The 22,981-nt window shown below is 47.9% G+C and overlaps 1 protein-coding gene across 1 annotated transcript in view; it reads left to right on the plus strand.

The window, feature by feature from the left end:
* Positions 1-22,981, plus strand: part of LOC141133220 (adhesion G protein-coupled receptor E3-like) — a 247,337-nt gene that overhangs the window by 18,462 nt on the left and 205,894 nt on the right. The window contains exon 2 of the mRNA XM_073622459.1: positions 17,750-17,872. Within this exon, the coding sequence (XP_073478560.1) occupies positions 17,750-17,872 (123 nt within the window). The remainder of the gene's footprint in view (positions 1-17,749; positions 17,873-22,981) is intronic.

Raw genomic sequence — 22,981 nt, forward strand, 5'->3', positions numbered from 1 at the left:
GACGAGCGGACTTCGGGGTCCGTCGTACTTACGACGTAAAGATTTGAAGCATGCTTCAAATCTAAAGTCCGTCGGATTTGAGGCTAAAAAAGTCCGTTGAAAGTCCGGAGAAGCCCACACACGATCGGATTACCAGCCACCTTTAGTCCGTCAGCGTCCGTTGGACTTTTGTAGACGAAAAGTCCGACCGTGTGTACGCGGCATTAGAGTCAGAGTTTCTTATGGTGCGTACTTTCCGGCAGAAAAGGTCTGACGGAACCATTCCGTCGGACATTCCGATCGTGTGTAGGTTTCATCGGACCTTTTTTTCCGAACATTCCGTCGGACCTAGAAATAGAATAGTTTCAAATCTTTCTGACGGACTCAGTTCCTATCGGGAAAACCGCTCATCTGTATGCTAGTACGACGGACCAAGAACAACGCAAGGGCATCTATTGGCTACTGGCTATTGAACTTCCTTTTTCTAGTCCCATCGTACGTCATCACGTTCTAAACGTTCAGACTTTGCTGTGATCGTGTGTAGGCAAGTCCATTTCAGCGGAAGTCCGTCGGGACTCCGTCGGAAAAACCGTCAGACTTTGGTCTGATGGAAAGACCGGTCGCATGTATGTGGCATTAGAAGTACAGATGGGCGGAGGTTCACCAATCTGTGAAAAGCTGCATCTAACAATTTTCAATTTCAAAATAATGATCCTCAATGTAAAATTGCAAAGACTTTAAATATATCATCATCCACAGCACATAATATCATCAAAAGATTCTGAGAATCTGGAGAAATTTCTGTGCACAAGGGGCAAGGTCAAAACACAATATTGGATGCCTGTGATCAGTGCCTTATGCCGCGTACACACGGTCGGACTTTCCGGCATACTTGGTCCGGCGGACCAGAGTGTGCCGGACAATCCGCCCATGTGTGGGCGGCGGCGGACTTTTCCGGCGGACTTCTTCCCAAAAGCCCGCCGGACCTAGATTTTAAACATGTTTGAAATCTTTCCGTCGGACTCAGTTTCGGGCGGAAAGTCCGCTCGTGTGTGTGCTGGTCCGACGGAAAGCCCGCTCGTGTGTAGGCTGGTCCGACGGACCAAATACGACACGAGGGGATGGTATTGCATCTCGCGCTCGCTGCAATAGGAAAAACAAATCTTCCTATTGCGGCGAGCGCGGGGCATACCAGGCCCTTAGGTCTGGTATGGATTATAAAGGGGAACCCCGCTACGCCGAAAAAACGGCGTGGGGTCCCCCTAAAATCCATACCAGACCCCGATCCGAGCACGCAGCCTGGCCGGTCAGGAAAGGGGGTGGGGACGAGCGAGCGCCCCCCCCCCTCCTGAACCGTACCAGGCCGCATGCCCTCAACATGGGGGGTGGGTGCTTTGGGGGAGGGGGGCGCCCTGCGCCCCCCCCCCCAAAGCACCTTGTCCCCATGTTGATGAGGACAAGGGCCTCTTCCCGACAACCCTGGCCGTTGGTTGTCGGGGTCTGCGGGCGGGGGCTTATCGGAATCTGGGAGCCCCCTTTAATAAGGGGGCCCCCAGATCCCGGCCCCCCACCCTATGTAAATGAGTATGGGGTACATGGTACCCCTACCCATTTACCTAGGAAAAAAGTGTAAGTAATAAAACACACTACACAGGTTTTTAAAATATTTTATTAAACAGCTCCGGGGGGGGATCTTCCTCCGGCTTCGGGGGTCTTCTTCCGGCTTCGGGGGTCCCTCCGCTTCATCTTCTCCCGGCGTCCGGTTGGTTCTTCTCCGCTCTCCGGCCTCTTCTCCCGGTGTCGCAGGTCTTCGGCCGGCCCCTCCGCTCTCTTCATGTAGCTCTATTGCGAGCGGAGGTCCGGACTTCTGGGCTTCTTGGCTTCTTGGCTTCTTGGCTTCTTGGCTTCTTGGCTTGGCTTGGCTTCTCTTCTCTTCCCCCAGATGTTGACACGACGCTCTCTCCGGCTGGACTGGTCTCTGAGGGCTGCGTTGTGACTTATATAGGCGGAGACCCCGCCCCCATATGATGTCACAGTCCCTGGGCATGCTGGGACTGTGACGTTTTAGGGGGCGTGGTCGACCACGCCCCCCGACCACGCCCCCTAAAACGTCACAGTCCCAGCATGCCCAGGGACTGTGACATCATATGGGGGCGGGGTCTCCGCCTATATAAGTCACAACGCAGCCCTCAGAGACCAGTCCAGCCGGAGAGAGCGTCGTGTCAACATCTGGGGGAAGAGAAGAGAAGAGAAGCCAAGAAGCCAAGAAGCCCAGAAGTCCGGACCTCCGCTCGCAATAGAGCTACATGAAGAGAGCGGAGGGGCCGGCCGAAGACCTGCGACACCGGGAGAAGAGGCCGGAGAGCGGAGAAGAACCAACCGGACGCCGGGAGAAGATGAAGCGGAGGGACCCCCGAAGCCGGAAGAAGACCCCCCCCCCGGAGCTGTTTAATAAAATATTTTAAAAACCTGTGTAGTGTGTTTTATTACTTACACTTTTTTCCTAGGTAAATGGGTAGGGGTACCATGTACCCCATACTCATTTACATAGGGTGGGGGGCCGGGATCTGGGGGCCCCCTTATTAAAGGGGGCTCCCAGATTCCGATAAGCCCCCGCCCGCAGACCCCGACAACCAACGGCCAGGGTTGTCGGGAAGAGGCCCTTGTCCTCATCAACATGGGGACAAGGTGCTTTGGGGGGGGGGGGCGCAGGGCGCCCCCCTCCCCCAAAGCACCCACCCCCCATGTTGAGGGCATGCGGCCTGGTACGGTTCAGGAGGGGGGGGGCGCTCGCTCGTCCCCACCCCCTTTCCTGACCGGCCAGGCTGCGTGCTCGGATCGGGGTCTGGTATGGATTTTAGGGGGACCCCACGCCGTTTTTTCGGCGTAGCGGGGTTCCCCTTTATAATCCATACCAGACCTAAGGGCCTGGTATGCCCCGCGACGGGGCTAGCAAGGTGTCAATCTCGCCGATAAAAGCGGCAAGATTGACATCCTTCTCTAGTCCCGTCGCACCTGAGTCACGTTCAAAATGAACGGACTTGTCCGTGTGTGGGCAAGTCCGTTCATTCTGAAAGTCCGCCGGAACTCCGGCGAAAGTCCGTCGGAAAGACGGGCGGACTTAGCCCGCCGGAAAATCCCGGCGTGTGTGGGCAAGTCCGTTCGTTTTAAAGTCCGGCGCACCTGGCGGACAAAGTCCGTCGGAAAGTGTGCCGGACCAAGTAGGATAGAAAGTCCGCTCGTGTGTACGCGGCATTAGATGGCACAGCCACAAATGACACTGCATTAAAAACCTGTAGGATTCTGTGATGGACATCAGTGCGTGGGCTCAGGAATCCTTCTAAAAATCACTGTCTGTGAACATAGTTCACTGTGCCATCCAAAAATGCAAGGTAAAGCTCTATCAATCAAACCAGAAGCCATATCTGAACATGATCCAGGAGAGCCACAATCTTTTCTGGGCCAGAGCTCATTTAAAATGGTCTGTTGCAAAGTGGAAAACATTCTTTTTGGCAACTATGGGAGCTGAGAGGAGAGGGATCTTCCAGATCATTATCAGCACTCAGTTCAAAAGCCTGCATCTTTGATGGCATTGGGATGCATTAGTGCACATGGAATGGACAGCTAATACATCTAGAAAACCACCATCGTGCTGAAAGATATATTCAGGTTTTAGTGCAGCATATGCACCCATACAGACGATGACTTTTTTGGATGAAGGCCTTACATATTTCAGCAGGACAATGCTAAACTGAATACTGCATCTATGACAACAGCATGGCTTTACAGTAGAAGAGTCCAGGTGCCTAAATGGCCTACCTACAGTCCAGACCTTTCACCAACTGAAAGTATTTGGCGCCTCTTGAAATGAAAAATTTGACAAAGAAGACCCAGGACTGTTGAGCAGTTAGAATTCTATATCAGGCAAGAATGGGACAACACTCCTCTCCTAAAACTGGTCTCCTCATTTCTCAGACATTTACAGAGTGTTGTTAAAAGAAGGGATGCTACACCATGCTAAACATGGCCCTGTCCCAACTTTTTTGCAATGATTTTCCTAAAATGGTAAATTTTTTCACATTTAGCTCCTAAACACTACTAAACTCTCCTAGACATTCTTAAATGCTCATAAGGCCTCATGCACACTGGACATTTTTACAGCCACTGTTTTTGGCTTCAGACATTTTTTTCTGCAGCCAATAAACTTCCCAACATGTTCTCCTATGTGTCCATGCACACATAGGCTGTTATCAGCAGTTTTTGGCAGGGGAGTTTTCTGGCTGGAAAAAAACAGAACTAGTGGGTTTTGAGGGGTGTTTTTCAGCTGTAAAACTGCTCTATCTCTTAAAAAAGCTTAAAAACGCCATAAAACGCTGAAAAACACGTCATTTTGACATATACCAGCATTTTTGAGCCATAAGCTTTTGTGGGATTTTGTTAAAAAAAGCTAAAAAACACTACTGCAAAAATGCTGAAAAACTCATTCTACAGCTACAGCTTTCCACAGCTAACGCTACTGAGCCCCCTAGGGAAAGAGAGCCTTGACTGATGGGGGCATGGCTAGGTGCATGACAAGGGGAATGATTGGTTGGGACAGTTGGGATGGGATGGGCCTGAGCTCAGGGAACGTGTGCCCCAGGGAATTCTGGGTCTTTCGGAAGAGTCGTTTGGAAGAGATGCTGTGGACCCTGCACCACTGCCATGGACACTGATCTCCTGTTGCCCAGGGTCCACGAGCTGGCTCTCCAAGGTCAGGCGACTCTGTTCTCCCTCCTCACCCCTGAGATCCCCCCCTTCTCCACTTTCACCTCCACTAGCGGGGCCTCCGTCCGCTTTCTAACATGAGCTCTGGGTCTTCCTACTCTCCTGCCACCCCCATGTGCCATCGGATCTCCTGTTGCTATGGGTTCCGGCTCCCCGCTCCTGTCCGCCCCCCTTCCCCTTGTTCACACTTCAGGTCGGGCCCGCTCCCGAACCCCTGAGCCATCCGGCTGTCATCGCCCCCCCCTGGCCCCCACGAGCACCAGCTTGGCGGCTCAGGCGGGAGCCGCGGAGCTCCCCGCCTCTCCTCACTACTCAATTTCTGTCACTGGTCCCCCCCGCGCTCCGCCGGCACCTGGCGGAGCGGGGGGGTGGGGGGCCGCATGGAGATCGTCCTGAGGCACCAGATGCTGGGCACGCCAGTCCACACTGCTCCTGATGTGTCATCTGTACATCCACATCCCCCTGCACCCAGCTGGGTGGGGGATGGCAGAGATGTACATACCACTGCACCCCCCCCCACATCACCCTGCACCCGGCTAGGTGGGGGATGGCAGAGATATACATGCCACTGCACCCCCCCACATTCCCCTGCACCCAGCTGGGTGTGAGATGGCAGAGATGTACATGCCACTCACCCCCTGCCCCCCTCATCCCCTTGCACCCGGCTGGGTTGGGGTTGTCAGGGCGGTGCATGCCGCTCACCCCTTGCCGCTGACACCTGCCTTCCCACATCCCCCTGCACCCGGCTGGGTGGGGGATGGCAGGGATGACCATGCCTCGGACCCCTGCCTTCCCACATCTCCCTGCGCCCGTCTGGGAGGGTGAAAGCTGGCGGTCGCCTGCTCCATCCCCCTCATCACTGACCTCTGACTTCCAGCAGCTCCCTGCGCCCAGCTGGGTGGGAGCTTCCTACCAGATGTCCGATGCCACAGCCTCGCCATCTCCCTGCACCCGGCAGGGTGGGAGATTCCCGTTGGAGGCCTGCCGCTGCGACCTTGCCCCTGCCCGCTACTTGGCTCCATCCCCCTGCGCTCAGCAGGGCAGGTGATGCACACGCCACATCCGGGATGTGGGCGGCACCCGCTGCGAGACCTCCATCTGGTGCCAGATGCTGCCGGCCTAGGCCCCTGGGCCCTTCAGGGTCGGTGGCTGGACCACCGTCACTGGACCTCTCCTTCCGCCAGCAACCTCCTGCCTCTCCAGCCATCAACATTCCTCAAGGTGAGGGACGTCATGGCCCCCGGCCGGCTCATCCCGCGCATGATCCTGCACCAGGTGTTCCTCCTGGACCCGCTGTTGGTCGCCCTTCTTCAGCTGCACATCCGCGACTCAGTGAGTATGATTGTGATTCGATTTCGGGTAGGTTTAGTGATGCTGTTGTATCGTGTGTGTCGGACGAAGGCATTCTTCCTGTCGGAAGACGTCTAGAATAGAAGCTGGTGTCGCGTATTTATGGAGTTCCTCGCGTTAGTCCCTCCCGACCGTGAGACGATCAACAAATCCGGATGCAGCATTGGTGGTTCAGTGTTAGAATTCTTGCCTGCCACGCGGTATGCCTGGGTTCGGTTCCTGGCCAATGCAATTATGGGCTCTTCTTGTGTTATAGCCCCCAGGTAGTTCTCTCCCAGAGCGTCGGCTGCCGCCCCCACCCCCCCAAAAAAAAGAAAAGAAAAAAGGGGTCTATGCTGGCTGTTCAATAAGAGCCACTGCAAGTGGTACACCGCGTTCCGTTTGAAGCACCAGTGCTCTCTTTGCGGGGGCGCTCACCCAGCCGGTGCTTACGAAAGGGAAATCGACCGCTTTTCTGGTCAGGGGCTGATCGTGTCAGAGATGCTTCCCTGGCTAGACCGGTCCCCCCCCCCTTTTCATAGAGAGGCCTTGATCTTGAGGGACGGTTTGGCCGTGGTTTTTGGATTCCCTTCACTCCATTGGATGTGCCGATCATGGCACCTAATTTGAAAATGGCCATTTAATTTGAGTCCATGGTGGCCGAGAAACTCCAGAAGGAAATGGATTTGGGGCGCATGGCGGGCCCGATTGATCTCCCCTTTCCACAACCTGAGGGTTCCCCCCCCTTGGTGTGGTCCCCAAAAGGGCTGAGGGAAAAATTCCGCCTTATGCATCACATGTCCTATCTTTCTGGCTCCTTGGTTAACGACAGCATCGATAAGGAAGAATCCAGGGTCCACTATGCCTCGTTTGACAAGGCGCTTCACCTGATCAGGGCAGCTGGCCCTTCGGCCTTGCTAGTCATGGCGGACATTGAGCCCGCCTTCCGCCTCCTCCCGGTCCACCCGGAATGCTTCCATCTGCTGGGATGCTAATTACGGGGAGGCTATTTTTTGACATGTGCCTTCCAATGGGTTGTGCCATTGCTTGTTATTTCCTTGAACTCTTCAGTAGTTTCCTTGAATGGGTAGTTGTCCAGGTGGCTGGTTTGCATTCCGTGTTACACTGTTTGGATGACTTCCTCTTCGTGGGCCCAGCTGAAAACAGTGAGTGCCAACAGCTCGTGGCTATCCTTTCTCTAGTCCTAAAATGGCCAGTCACGTTGGTTGCTGGAGGAAGTACCAAACTCGCAGCTGGAGCTATACACTGATGCGGCAGGCTCCTGTGGTTTTCGGTGCCTTTTTCCAAGGGGATTGGTCTGCTGAAAGTTGGCCGGCCTCATGGGCCCGCATGGATCTTGTGCGCAACCTCACACTGCTGGAGCTCTTTCCAATTATTGTCGCCATCGAGCTGTGGGGCGAGCAATTGCGCAATCATCAGATGGTTTTTTTGGTCCGATAACATGAGCTTGGTGCAGGTGGTCAATCAACAGTCTGCCAGATCCCCTCTGGTTGTGTCGTTGCTGAGGTTTTTGGTTTTAAAGTGCCTTCAGTTTAACGTTCGCTTTAGAGCTAGGCATGTCCCTGGAACAGCTAATGATATTGCCGATCCTCTCTCTCGTTCACAGCTCGATTGTTCCTGCGCCCTCGCCCTGTCGACTTCCCTGGAGGGCCTGCCCTGTCCAGCCTACTTGTGGAACCTCGTTTCCGATGTTTGCTAAACCTCCTCTGGGCATCGCTGTCCCCTCGGACGTGGGCGTCGTACTGTCGCGTGTGGGTCGAATGGGTCCAGGTGTCAGGCGGTGAGTTTTTCCTTCTCGTCTTTACAGGAACGACGCGTGGCTTTATTTTCTTACCTTGCTTATTTACTACAAAAGGTTATTCCCGTTCCTCGGTTTCGTCGGCTATGTCTGTTTGTCTTTCTGGTTTCAGCTCCTTGGGTGGGAGGACATCAAAAAAAGCGTCCTCGGCGGGCAGCATCCCTCTTCTTTCAGAGCGCTGGGTGTAGGTTCTTTTGCACACGTCAAAAAACCAACAGCTTTGGCATGGGCGGAAGGGTCGTTTTGTACCCTTGCGGGGGCCCCTTCTACCCTGTTTGTTTGGCCTCCCCCTTCCTGTCCTCAAGCCCCTGGTCCCCTAGCTTCTTTGTCCATGCCAATTCCTCCTCTCTTAGCATTTTCCAATTTTTGCAGGTTTTTTCGTCGCTGCCTCAAAAAAAAAAAAAAAAAAAAAACAAAACAAAAACTTGGCCTCCTTTCGCGTGACTTTGCAACCCATCCCTTTCAAATCAGCGCTGCCACTGCGGCTTCGGTATGGGTTTCGCTGACATGGCACTCCAGCGTTCGGGCAGGTGGGAATCGTCCCGTTTTTTTTTTTCTATGTATTTTCACCTACACCTGTTATTTTAAATTTCAGATCGTTACCCGGCTATGGTCTGGATCGTGGGAGTTTCCTTCATTTACTGAGCCACTCGTAGGGCGGCAGTTCGGAGCCACAGGAAGAATTTGGGTTTTGCCTATGATCACGCCAGGATACGCTGGCTTGGGCTTTTTGGTTTATGCTGGCCCCAAGTACTTCCAGAGTGTTTATGCCTTCAGTCCCACGTGTCTAGCCCCATCATTTTGATTCTTCACGCTGGAGGGAATGATGTGGGTTATACACGGTCTGTGGACTTAATCTCGGCTATCAAGTAGGACATTGCTCAATGCTATGCAGTTTATACCAATTTGGTGCTTATATGGTCGGAAATCGCGCCTCGCTGGCTGTGGGCCAGGGAAATACCTGGTCCCCCGCTAGAAAGCTTCCGTTGAAAAGTTAATGCCCAGGTCGCCAAGTTTGTTCGGCAAATCGTTGGGTTCGTCATCCATCACAAGGATCTGGAGGGTACTAATGATGATCTGTTAAGGTCGGATGGCGTTCACCTTAATGACATTGGGTTGGACAATTTCAACCTTGGCCTGCAGCGAGGTGTGGAACAGGTACTGGCTGCGGTGGGGCGCTCGTCAGTTATTAACTGACGGGCGGTTGGCGGTTTTCTTGACCTTGCCAGCAGTTAAAGTTGCAGTAATGGGCTATACCCTTGATGGAAAATTGGAAGTAGGCTGTCTATCCAGCACTTATGGTAAGGACAGGCCCCATTTCCCTCTTTTGTTTAAGTACTCACAGTACGACTGTGACGGGCAACATGTGAATATGTTCACATGTTATGTGTTGGAATTTAATAAAGCTGTGGCCTTGCCCTTTCCAACCCAATGGTTGTATGTGTCTTATCTAATGGGGTAAAGGGCAAGGGTAGTGGGGGACTTGATCCCATTGACTTACGTTAATTGAGACCTAAGCCCATTGCGCCTCAGCAGTCATGGCTTTTTAATAATGTCCAGTGTGCATGAGACCTAAATGCCAACACCCAGCTTTTTTTTTTCTTCCTAATGTTTTGTTGTAAAAACGCCTATAAAACCTAATGCTCCTAAATGCTGCTAGAAGCTGCTGAAAACTAGCACAAAATTGCTAAATATGAGTATTTTTTATACAGCATATTCTGGCACGGTAACTGTTTTTTTTTTTTTTTTTAAGCCATTGTGCATGGACCTTTAAAGCTGCTCTTAGAGAGAAGCATATGAGCATAATTAAGCGCATGCACATCACATAACGTGCTAGTATGCATGTGAATTTATTAGTGGCTAGAATAAATTAATATTTTATCTAATAGAATGAGTTTATGTTCATACTCTTATAAACACCCTATGCCTGTAAATGAGTGTAGCGCCCTGCTCCTGTTGATCAGGCGCTTGTATGTAAATTTAGGGGGTTATCTGTTCTGTATATAGTTCAGATTTAATCTGTGGCTAAATTAGCTTCTGTTCCAGCATTGCCTGTATTGCGTGTAGTTCCACATTGTTGTCTGTAGGTGTCATTGTCACCACAGGCCAGTGTTGAAAAGCAACAGGCTGAAGTGTATTGAGTGCTCTTCTTTCTCAGAAATAACTCAGCAGAGGTGGTCCACCACTGTGCATTCTGGGAAAGAGTACTTAAGGGGCAGACGCCATTTTTGGTTCTCTTTTACCGCCTGGCCCTCCTGGCCTAAAGGTATGTGACAGCTTCCTTTCTGTCTCGGGACCATGCTGGCCTGAGGCTACATTACTATAAGTAGGCCCAGAGGTCGTCTGGGACCCGTTGGTTTAGAGCTGGTCCTGTGCTGTCTGTCCTGCGGGAAGAAGCCAAGCAATTGAGAAGATCCAGGGGAGGACTCATCTTGAAGAGGACGGAGTGGCATGCTGGTATCTCAAGAAGGGCCTGGTGACTCAATTGGAGGATGCAACCTAACCTACCTCACAGTACTGCCGGATCGGCTTAACCACTTGACGACCGCCTCACGCCGATTTACGTCGGCAAGGTGGCACGGACAGGCAAAATCACGTACATGTACGTGATTTGCCTTCCGCGGGTGGGGGGTCCGATCGGACCCCCCCCGGTGCCCGAGGCGGTCGTCTTTTCTCCCACAGCGATCGGAGATGAGGGGGAGGCCATCCGTTCGTGGCCCCCCCCTCGCGATCGCCGCCGGCCAATGAGAACATTCCTTTGCTGCTGTATGCTAAACAGCAGCAAAGGAAATGATGTCATGTCTCCTCGGCTCAGTAATTTCCGTTCCGGCCCGAGGAGAGAAGACAAGTGAGTGAGTGCACAAAACTACACACACACAGTAGAACATGCCAGGCACACTAAACACCCCGATCCCCCCCCCGATCCCCCCCCAATCACCCCCCCCCCCCCCGTCACAAACTGACACCAGCAGTTTTTTTTTTTTTTATTCTGATTACTGCATTGGTGTCAGTTTGTGACAGTTACAGTGTTGGGACAGTTAGTATTACCCCCCTGTAGGTCTAGGATACCCCCCTAACCCCCCCTAATAAAGTTTTAACCCCTTGATCACCCCCTGTCACCAGTGTCACTAAGCGATCATTTTTCTGATCGCTGTATTAGTGTCGCTGGTGACGCTAGTTAGTGAGGTAAATATTTAGGTTCGCCGTCAGCGTTTTATAGCGACAGGGACCCCCATATACTATCTAATAAATGTTTTAACCCCTTGATTGCCCCCTAGTTAACCCTTTCACCACTGATCACCGTATAACTGTTACGGGTGACGCTGGTTAGTTTGTTTATTTTTTATAGTGTCAGGGCACCCGCCGTTTATTACCGAATAAAGGTTTAGCCCCCCGGTCGCCCGGCGGTGATATGCGTCGCCCCAGGCAGTGTCAGATTAGCGCCAGTACCGCTAACACCCACGCACGCAGCATACGCCTCCCTTAGTGGTATAGTATCTGAACGGATCAATATCTGATCTGATCAGATCTATACTAGCGTCCCCAGCAGTTTAGGGTTCCCAGAAACGCAGTGTTAGTGGGATCAGCCCAGATACCTGCTAGCACCTGCGTTTTGTCCCTCCGCCCGGCCCACCCAAGTGCAGTATCGATCGATCACTGTCACTTACAAAACACTAAACGCATAACTGCAGCGTTCGCAGAGTCAGGCCTGATCCCTGCGATCGCTAACAGTTTTTTTGGTAGCATTTTGGTGAGCTGGCAAGCACCAGCCCCAGGCTGCGCCAGATTAGCGCCAGTACCACTGACACCCACGCACGTACCATACACCTCCCTTAGTGGTATAGTATCTGAACGGATCAATATCTGGTCCGATCAGATCTATACTAGCGTCCCCAGCAGTTTAGGGTTCCCAAAAACGCAGTGTTAGCGGGATCAGCCCAGATACCTGCTAGCACCTGCGTTTTGCCCCTCCGCCCGGCCCAGCCCAGCCCACCCAAGTGCAGTATCGATCGATCACTGTCACTTACAAAACACTAAACGCATAACTGCAGCGTTTGCAGAGTCAGGCCTGATCCCTGCGATCGCTAACAGTTTTTTTGGAAGCTTTTTATTGAACTGGCAAGCACCAGCGGCCTAGTACACCCCGGTCGTAGTCAAACCAGCGCTGCAGTAACACTTGGTGACGTGGCGAGTCCCATAAGTGCAGTTCAAGCTGGTGAGGTGGCAAGCACAAGTAGTGTCCCGCTGCCACCAAAAAGACAAACACAGGCCCGTCATGCCCATAGTGCCCTTCCTGCTGCATTCGCCAATCCTAATTGGGAACACACCGCTTCTGCAGCGCCCGTACTTCCCCCATTCACATCCCCAACCAAATGCAGTCGGCTGCATGAGAGGCATTTTTATGTCCTCCCGAGTACCCCTACCCAACGAACCCCCCCAAAAAGATGTCGTGTCTGCAGCAAGCGCGGATATAGGCGTGACACCCGCTATTATTGTCCCTCCTGTCCTGACAATCCTGGTCTTTGCATTGGTGAATGTTTTGAACGCTACCATGCACTAGTTGAGTATTAGCGTAGGGTACAGCATTCCACAGACTAGGCACACTTTCACAGGGTCTCCCAAGATGCCATCGCATTTTGAGAGACCCGAACCTGGAACCGGTTACAGTTATAAAAGTTAGTTACAAAAAAAGTGTAAAAAAAAATATATATATATATAAAATAAAAAAAAATAGTTGTCGTTTTATTGTTCTCTCTCTCTATTCTCTCTCTCTATTGTTCTGCTCTTTTTTTACTGTATTCTATTCTGCAATGTTTTATTGTTATTGTTATTGTTATTATGTTTTAACATGTTTGTTTTTCAGGTATGTAATTATTTATACTTTACTGTTTACTGTGCTTTATTGTTAACCATTGTTAACCATTTTTTTGTCTTCAGGTACGCCATTCACGACTTTGAATGGTTATACCAGAATGATGCCTGCAGGTTTAGGTATCATCTTGGTATCATTCTTTTCAGCCAGCGGTCGGCTTTCATGTAAAAGCAATCCTAGTGGCTAATTAGCCTCTAGACTGCTTTTACAAGGCGTGGGAGGGAATGCCCCCCCCCCCCACACCGTCTTCCGTGTTTTTCTCTGGCTCTCCTGTCTCAACAGGGAACCTGAGAATGCAGCCGGTGATTCAGCCAGCTGACCATAGAGCTGATCAGAGACTAGAGTGGCTCCAAACATCTCTATGGCCTAAGAAACCGGAAGCTACGATCATTTTATGACTTAGATTTCGCCGGATGTAAATAGAGCCATTGGGAAATTGGGGAAGCATTTTATCACACCGATCTTGGTGTCATCAGATGCTTTGAGGGCAGAGGAGAGATCTAGGGTCTAATAGACCCCAATTTTTTCAAAAAAGAGAACCTGTCACTACCTATTGCTATCATAGGGGATATTTGCATTCCCCGAGATAACAATAAAAATGATTAAAAAAAAAAAAAAATGAAAGGAACAGTTTAAAAATAAGATAAAAAAGCAAAAAAATAATAAAGAAAAAAAAAAAAAAAAAAAAAAAGCACCCCTGTCGCCCCCTGCTCTCGCGCTAAGGCAAACGCAAACGGCGGTCTGTCGTCAAACGTAAACAGCAATTGCACCATGCATGTGAGGTATCGCCGCGAAGGTCAGATCGAGGGCAGTAATTTTTGCAGTAGACCTCCTCTGTAAATCTAAAGTGGTAACCTGTAAAGGCTTTTAAAGGCTTTTAAAAATGCATTTATTTTGTTGCCACTGCACGTTTGTGCGCAATTTTAAAGCATGTCATGTTTGGTATCCATGTACTCGGCCTAAGATCATCTTTTTTATTTCATCAAACATTTGGGCAATATAGTGTGTTTTAGTGCATTAAAATTTAAAAAAGTGTGTTTTTTCCCCCAAAAATGCGTTTGAAAAATCGCTGCGCAAATACTGTGTGAAAAAAAAAAAATGAAACACCCACCATTTTAATCTGTAGGGCATTTGCTTTAAAAAAATATATAATATTTGGGGGTTCAAAGTAATTTTTTTGCAAAAAAAAATAACTTTTTCATGTAAACAATGAGTGTCAGAAAGGGCTTTGTCTTCAAGTGGTTAGAAGAGTTGGTGATGTGTGACATAAGCTTCTAAATGTTGTGCATAAAATGCCAGGACAGTTCAAAACCCCCCCAAATGACCCCATTTTGGAAAGTAGACACCCCAAGCTATTTGCTGAGAGGCATGTCGAGTCCATGGAATATTTTATATTGCGACACAAGTTGCGGGAAAGAGACAAATTTTTTTTTTTTTTTTGCACAAAGTTGTCACTAAATGATATATTGCTCAAACATGCCATGGGAATATGTGAAATTACACCCCAAAATACATTCTGCTGCTTCTCCTGAGTACGGGGATACCACATGTGTGAGACTTTTTGGGAGCCTAGCCGCGTACGGGACCCCGAAAACCAAGCACCGCCTTCAGGCTTTCTAAGGGCGTGAATTTTTGATTTCACTCTTCACTGCCTATCACAGTTTCGGAGGCCATGGAAAGCCCAGGTGGCAAAAAACCCCCCCAAATGACCCCATTTTGGAAAGTAGACACCCAAAGCTATTTGCTGAGAGGTATAGTGAGTATTTTGCAGACCTCACTTTTTGTCACAAAGTTTTGAAAATTGAAAAAAGAAAAAAAAAAGTTTTTTCTTGTCTTTCTTCATTTTCAAAAACAAATGAGAGCTGCAAAATACTCACCATGCCTCTCAGCAAATAGCTTGGGGTGTCTACTTTCCAAAATGGGGTCATTTGGGGGGGGGGTTTGTGCCACCTGGGCATTCCATGGCCTCCGAAACTGTGATAGGCAGTGAAGAGTGAAATCAAAAATTTTCACCCTTGGAAATCCTGAAGGCGGTGCTTGGTTTTCGGGGCCCCGTACGCGGCTAGGCTCCCAAAAAGTCCCACACATGTGGTATCCCCATACTCAGGAGAAGCAGCTAAATGTATTTTGGGGTGCAATTCCACATATGCCCATGCCCTGTGTGAGCAATATATCATTTAGTGACAACTTTGTGCAAAAAAAAAAAAAAAAAAAAAAAGTGTCACTTTCCCGCAACTTGTGTCAAAATATAAAATATTCTATGGACTCAATATGCCTCTCAGCAAATAGCTTGGGGTGTCTACTTTCCAAAATAGGGTCATTTGGGGGGGGGTTTTGTGCCACCTGGGCATTCCATGGCCTCTGAAACTGTGATAGGCAGTGAAGAGTGAAATCAAAAATTTACACCCTTAGAAATCCTGAAGGCGGTGCTTGGTTTTCGGGGCCCCGTACGCGGCTAAGCTCCCAAAAAGTCCCACACATGTGGTATCCCCATACTCAGGAGAAGCAGCTGAATGTATTTTGGGGTGCAATTCCACATAGGCCCATGGCCTGTGTGAGCAATATATCATTTAGTGACAACTTTTTGTAAATATTTTTTTTTTTTTTGTCATTATTCAATCACTTGGGACAAAAAAAATAAATTATCAATGGGTTCAACATGCCTCTCAGCAATTTCCTTGGGGTTTCTACTTTCCAAAATGGGGTAATTTGGGGGGGGTTTGTACTGCCCTGCCATTTTAGCACCTCAAGAAATGACATAGGCAGTCATAAACTAAAAGCTGTGTAAATTACAGAAAATGTACCCTAGTTTGTAGACGCTATAACTTTTGCGCAAACCAATAAATATATGCTTATTGACATTTTTTTTACCAAAGACATGTGGCCGAATACATTTTGGCCTAAATGTATGACTAAAATTTAGTTTATTGGATTTTTTTTATAACAAAAAGTAGAAAATATCATTTTTTTTCAAAATTTTCGGTCTTTTTCCGTTTATAGCGCAAAAAATAAAAACTGCAGAGGTGATCAAATACCATCAAAAGAAAGCTCTATTTGTGGGAAGAAAAGGACGCAAATTTTGTTTAGGTACAGCATTGCATGACCGCGCAATTAGCAGTTAAAGTGACGCAGTGCCAAATTGGAAAAAGACCTCTGGTCCTTAGGCAGCATAATGGTCCAGGGCTCAAGTGGTTAAAGGTTCTGGTACTGTGTTGCTGTTCATCAAAAACTATTACGTCCTGTGGCAGAGGATTGTACAACCATTACTACATCCTGTGGCAGAGGATCGTACAGCTATTTTATTTTTCCAAAGTCTGTGGCAGAGACTTTTTGTCCGTGTGCCATTCCGGCTGCTAGGTCAGAGAGAGAGAAACCTATCCGGGTGGGCAAAGATCTTTGGACTGAAGGTGCATAAGTCGCCAAGATCTTAAATTTTTTAGTGATCTGCAAAAGGTATTTGAATTCTCCTGCAACTCCCTTCCTACCTCTTCACTACTACTTCCTTTCAAGTTTTGCAATAAAGCATTGGAAACAGAATAAAGTGACTGGTGCATACATTGGTGGGCGCAAGGCCCAATATAGACTCTAAGTTCCTGATGTGGTGAAACTACAGGTAAGGGGTGACGGCAACAACCCAATTTATTTCAGCAGCTCCTACGGGGGTCCGTGCTACATGAGCATAAAGCATATAAATGCTGTTAAAGATGTGACATTGAAGGCATTTTTTCTGCTAAGTTCTGGCAGAAAAAATGCAGCTTAACCCCCTCCTGCCTAAGCCTTTTCCTGACATTTGTTGCTTACAAGATAAAATCCGTATTCTCTGTTAGAAAACACCCAAACATTTTATATATATATATATATATATATATATATATATATATATTTTTTTTAGCAGAGACTCTAGAGAATAAAATGGCAATCATTGCAATATTTTATGTCACACGGTATTTGCACAGCGGTCTTTCAAATGCAATTTTTTGGGAATATTGACAATTTCATGAATTTTAAAAAACTAAACAGTCAAGTTAGCCCATTTTTTTTGTATAATGTGAAAGATGATGTTACGCCGAGTAAATTGATAACTAGCATTTCATGCTTTGAAATTGCACACACTTGTGGAAAGGCGACAAACTACGGCACTTAAAAATCACCATGGGCGATGCTTTAAAAATATCTACAGGTTACCAGTTTAGAGGTACAGAGGAGATCTTGTGCTAGAATTATTGCTCTTGTGCTAACGATCGATACCTTACATGTGTGGTTTGAACACAGTGTACATTTGCGGGTCCGTCTTACGTATGCGTTCGCATCTGCGCATGAGCAGGGAGGGACGAGGTGCTTTAAATTTTTATTTTATTGATTTTTTTTTATTTTTACACTGTCTCTTAAAAAAAATAATTCTGATCATTTTTATTTATGTCCGAAGGAATGTAAACATCCCTTGTGACAGTAATAGGCAGTGACCTCCTTTTGTACTTAAAAGCATTCAAAACGCCAAGTTTGGCAGTTCTGAATGCTGTAATTTTTTAAAATTTGGTGCCTTTAGGTCTTTTGTAAACTGGACGTGATGTCATGACATCGCTTCTGGCTTACGAAATCCGAGACCCGATCAAAGCCGATTCCGGCGTCGTTCGGGGCTCCGACCAGCCGGGGGACATGCCCGTTGGTCGCTCAGGCCTCCTTGGGATAACAGCCGAGCGGCTGCTAGCCGCATTGTTTGTTATCCCAAGAAAGCCAACCGTCGGCTCTAAAAAATGGTACCGGTGTGATGCGTGCAGCTACATGCATTACCCGGTACAACCCCTTCAAGTTGAGGCTGCATATTTGCGTACGGTCGGCGTGAAGGGGTTAAATTCATACGCCCATGTGCATGAGACCTAAGGATACACCACTGTGTTCCAGTACATCTTTATTGCTTTCTGAGAGGCAAGTCTGCAATGACAGCTTTCATATGTATATCCTGTCATCTGTTGTTATCCCTACAGACATTAACGAATGTAAAGAAAATCCCCAAATCTGTGACCCTTATGGTGATTGTAAGAACACAATTGGATCATATACATGTGAATGCAGGGAAGGATACCAGAATATCTATAATATTTGTACAGGTGAGTGTCATATTTTTATTAATTATGTGCACTGCCCAAAAATCTCTTTTTTTTTTTTCGTTTTTGTTTTGTTCGTTTTTTGTTTATCGGATCATTCGTTGAGATCGATATTCGTTATTGCAAATAAATTCGTAACTTCGGAAGAATTCAAATTTGTTACCTTCCATTTGTTTAGATGCAGTATTCGTTATTTTGAGAAATTGGAATAATTAGAACAAAAATCTGAAATTCGAAAATCCAAAAATTCTAAAGAACGAAAAACGAAAATTCAAAAGAACGAAAATCTGAAAATCAGAAAGAACAAAAATCCGAAAATAAGAACGAAAATCTGAAAATCTGAAAGAGCAAAAAAACATTCGGATAATTTCAATTATAATTAAAATATTACGTTTATTACCATTATTATAGTTTTATTATTATTTATTAATAATAATAATAGTTTTAAACTATTAAATTATAGGTATTGGAATTTCCTTTAAAATTTGGCTGTTAGTGAACGTAACAAATATGAATTTATCCAATGTTACAAATTATTCGGCATTCGTTACTTGGGATAATTCGTAATTTCGGATAAATTTGTATACGTTACGTTCACTAACAGCCAAATTTGAAAGGAAATTCCAAAACCTATAATTTAGTAGTTTATAACTATTATAGTTTTTATTATTATGATTATTTATTATTAATACATAATCATAATAAAAAAAACTATAATAATGGTTAATAAACTTAATATTTTAATTTTAATAGAAATTATCCAAATGTTTTTTGTTCTTTCTGATTTTCATTTTTATTTTCTTTCTTTCGAATTTCGTTCTTTTCGATTCTCCAACTTTCAGATTTTCCTTCTTTCAAATTTTTGGACTTACGTTCTCTTGAATTTTCGGATTTTCGTTCTTTCAAATTTTCGTTCTTTTAGAAATTTGTTTTCGAAAAAATTAGTGAAACAGTCTTTCGTTAATTCGGATGTTTCCGAATTAACAAATATACCGAATTTTGAAAAATTGCACGTGTCTAATTTTTATTAGATATCACCATTTACTAAAGATGCCCAAAGATATGAGATGCTGCCTTATCCAGCTGGGTGGTGTTCTTATGACTGTCTGTTCTTCATAGTACTGAGTTGGGCAACAATGAATGATTAGGTTAGGACAACTATCCCTATCCCCCGAGATAAGTCAGCACTGGACTTCACCTTTCTGCTTCCAGGTACTCCCCTCTACAATGACATTAACCACCTGAGTACCAGTCTGTAATATCCTTTCATTACCAGGCCATTTTTCAGTGCTGTGATAGTTTGACTGACATTTACTCCATCATGTACCTGAATAAATTTCAAATAATTTTTTTGAGATGCATTTGATAACCACTGGGTAAAAAACTTTTGAATACAAACTATTTCTCTTACATTCTATTATAAAAACATGTCAAATAAAATGCTAGGACAGCATGACCCCCCTCCCCAAGTAACCCCTATTTAGAAAGTTGTCACGCCAAGGTGATTTTTTTTTTTTTGCCACAATTTTTTGGAAATGAACATGATGATAATGAGGTAGTTAAAACACGGCAGTAATAGTGCATCATTAATGTACAGGTCACATGCAGTAGGAAGGTGGAGTTGAGGGGGTTAATTTGCAGATTTGGAGGATAAGAGAGGTGAAGGATTAAAATACAGATCATTTATGCCAGTGGTCATGAACCCTGTCCTCAGGTCCCACTATCAGGCCAGGTTTGCAAGATAACTGAAATACATCACAGGTGATATCATTTACTGCTCAACGATTTCAGTATTCTAGTCTGCATCTCCCCAAGGTAATACATAAAACCTGGCCTGTTAGTGGGCCCTGAGGACAGGGTTGATGACGAGGGATGAGCCGAACACCCCCCAGTTCGGTTCGCGGCAGAACATGAGAACAGAACAAAAATTTGTGCAAACACGCAAACCCCGTTAAAGCGGGGGTTCACCCACATCGGCAAAAAAAAAAAAATATTAAAAGCCAGCAGCTACAAATACTGCAACTGCTGACTTTTAATACATGGCCACTTACCTGTCTCAGGGTCCAGCGATGTCGGCAGGGGACGCCGAGAACCAGCTCGGTTCTCAGCAGCTGCCGCCGCCATCCTAGGTGAGGGAATCAGGAAGTGAAGCGTTGCGGCTTCACTTCCCGGTTCCAGCAGTATACAGGCGGTCCCCGGGTTATAAACAAGATAGGGACTGTAGGTTTGTTCTTAAGTTGAATCTGTTTGTAATTTGGGACAGGTACATTTTTTAAGTATAGCTCCAGCCCAAAAATCTATTTTTAAGCTTTTTGGATAACATAGGGAAGGGTTATCACCCCTGTAACTTTTTTTTTTGCTGTCTGTGCCCCTGTTCAGAAGATTTCACCTCAGTTTCTGTCCCAATGACAATTGAATTTTGAAAATTTTGGGTTATTAGAGAAACAAGATTGGTAATAAAGCATTTTCCCATATTAACTCTTACAGGAGAGAATTTCCCTTCCTGTTGTCTCCCTCCGTTTATAAGTAGGAGTTGTTTGTAAGTCGGATATTTGAAAATAGGGGCCCGCCTGGAAACAGCTATACGGCTTGCCCTATACACTCTGTGGAAAATTGGGTCTTAGGTGTTGGTGGTACCAGAACACTGTAAGCCCTCACAGTTACTCTTGGTGGGCGCAGGAACGGGCTCTGCTGTGAAATATTCGATCAAGAATTGTAATTACACGCCCCTGTTAAACAGGGGCATAAAAATTGGGCCTTAGGCGGTGGTGGTGGCATAGTTGCCAACATTGAAAAAAAAAAATGTGGGACACTTTTGTAGCTGTAGGCGGAGCCGTTCAATAATTAGGGGGCGGGGGCATTCGTTTGTAGGCGTGTCTAAGGAAAAATATAGAAGTGCGGCGCGCAGAGCGTGCCGCGGGGAAAAATGGGTGTAGTTTACGCGTCATAGTGGGCATGGCTTAAATAGGCGTGGCTCAAGAGGGTGTGGTTAGAGTCTGAGATGAATGAGGGATGGAGAGGGGGAGAGGGAAAGGGGGAGAGGGGGAGAGGGAAATGACGGGACAGCAGCCCCAGATCCTACACAATAAAAATATGTGTATTCTAGAAAGTTTAACAATCAGCAGATAAAGATACTCCAAATACCTGGTGTTAGCACTTCAATCATCCCGGCACCATGGTTGTTATGGTGTCAGGATGATTGAAGTGCATTATTTCTATTATTACATTGTAATATAAAATGAAATCATTCAACTCACCATAATGCAGAATCAGTGGGAGCCCCGAGTGTGTCACTAGCCACGTCGCCTGCCACCAGCCGTCCGTCCTTGCGTCAGATGTCCCAGCAGAGTCCGTCCTTGCATCAGGTGTCCCCAGCAAAGCCCCCCTTATATCAGATGTCCCCAGCGGAGCCCCCCTCACACCAGGAGTCCCCAGCGGAGCCCCCCTCACATCGGGTGTCCCTGGCAGAGCCCCCCTCACATCAGGTGTCCCTGGCAGAGCCCCCCCTCACATCGGGTGTCCCTGGCAGAGCCCCCCTCACATCAGGTGTCCCTGGCAGAGCCCCCCTCACATCAGGTGTCCCTGGCAGAGCCCCCCCTCACATCAGGTGTCCCTGGCAGAGCCCCCCTCACATCGGGTGTCCCTGGCAGAGCCCCCCTCACATCGGGTGTCCCTGGCAGAGCCCCCCCTCACATCAGGTGTCCCTGGCAGAGCCCCCCCTCACATCGGGTGTCCCCGGCAGAGCCCCCCCTCACATCGGGTGTCCCCGGCAGAGCCCCCCCTCACATCAGGTGTCCCCGGCAGAGCCCCCCCTCACATCAGGTGTCCCCGGCAGAGCCCCCCCTCACATCAGGTGTCCCCGGCAGAGCCCCCCTCACATCAGGTGTCCCCGGCAGAGCCCCCCCTCACATCAGGTGTCCTCGGCGGAGCCCCCCCTCACATCAGGTGTCCCCGGCGGAGCCCCCCCTCACATCAGGTGTCCCCGGCAGAGCCCCCCTCACATCAGGTGTCCCCGGCAGAGCCCCCCCTCACATCAGGTGTCCCTGGCAGGGCCCCCCTCACATCAGGTGTCCCTGGCAGAGCCCCCTCACATCAGATGTCCCTGGCAGAGCCCCCCCTCACATCAGGTGTCCCTGGCAGAGCCCCCCCTCACATCAGGTGTCCCTGGCAGAGCCCCCCCTCACATCAGGTGTCCCTGGCAGAGCCCCCCCTTACATCAGGTGTCCCTGGCAGAGCCCCCCTCACATCAGGTGTCCCTGGCAGAGCCCCCCTTACATCAAGTGTCCCTGGCAGAGCCCCCCCTCACATCAGGTGTCCCTGGCAGAGCCCCCCTTACAAATTCCCATAGCGGTGCGCCCCCCCTCCCCTACCTCAGAGGTGTCCGCCGGTGTCACTGCTGTGAAATATTAGATCAAGAATTGTAATTACATGCACCTGTTGAACAGGGGCAGAAAAATTGGGCCTTTTGGTGGTGGTGGTGGTGTTGCCACAACACTGTAAGTCCTCACAGTTACTCTTGGTGAGAGCTGGAACGGGCCCTGCTGTGAAATATTTGATCAAGAATTGTAATTACATGCACCTGTTGAACAGGGGCAGAAAAATCGGGCCTTTGGTGGTGGTGGTGGTGGTGCTGGTGCCACAACACTGTAAGTCCTCACAGTTACTCTTGGTGGGCGGAGAAATGGGCCCTGCTGTGAAATATTAGATCAAGAATTGTAATTGGTGGGCGCAGGAATGAGCCCTCCTGCAAAATATTGCATCAAAAATTGTAATTACATGTCCCTGTTAAACAGGGGCTGAAAAATTGGGCCTTAGGCACTGGTGCTGGTGCCACAACACTGCAACCCCTCACAAATACTCTAGTTGAGTGCAGCAACGAACCCTCCTTGCAAAATATTGCATCAAAAATTATAATTACACGCCCCTGTCAAAACAGGGGCTGAAAATTTGGGCCTTAGCCACTGGTGGCGGCGCCCAGAACCAAAAATATTCTTACAAGCTATCAGCATGATCATTGAGAAGGAAGAGGATAGTCACTCAGCATAACAGGATAGTCACTCAGCATCAGCATAGGCAGTCTTGAAGGGATCTGACATTTCAAAAAAAATGATT

Source organism: Aquarana catesbeiana, linkage group LG03, assembly GCF_042186555.1.
Source record: "Aquarana catesbeiana isolate 2022-GZ linkage group LG03, ASM4218655v1, whole genome shotgun sequence".
Taxonomy (NCBI): domain Eukaryota; kingdom Metazoa; phylum Chordata; class Amphibia; order Anura; family Ranidae; genus Aquarana; species Aquarana catesbeiana.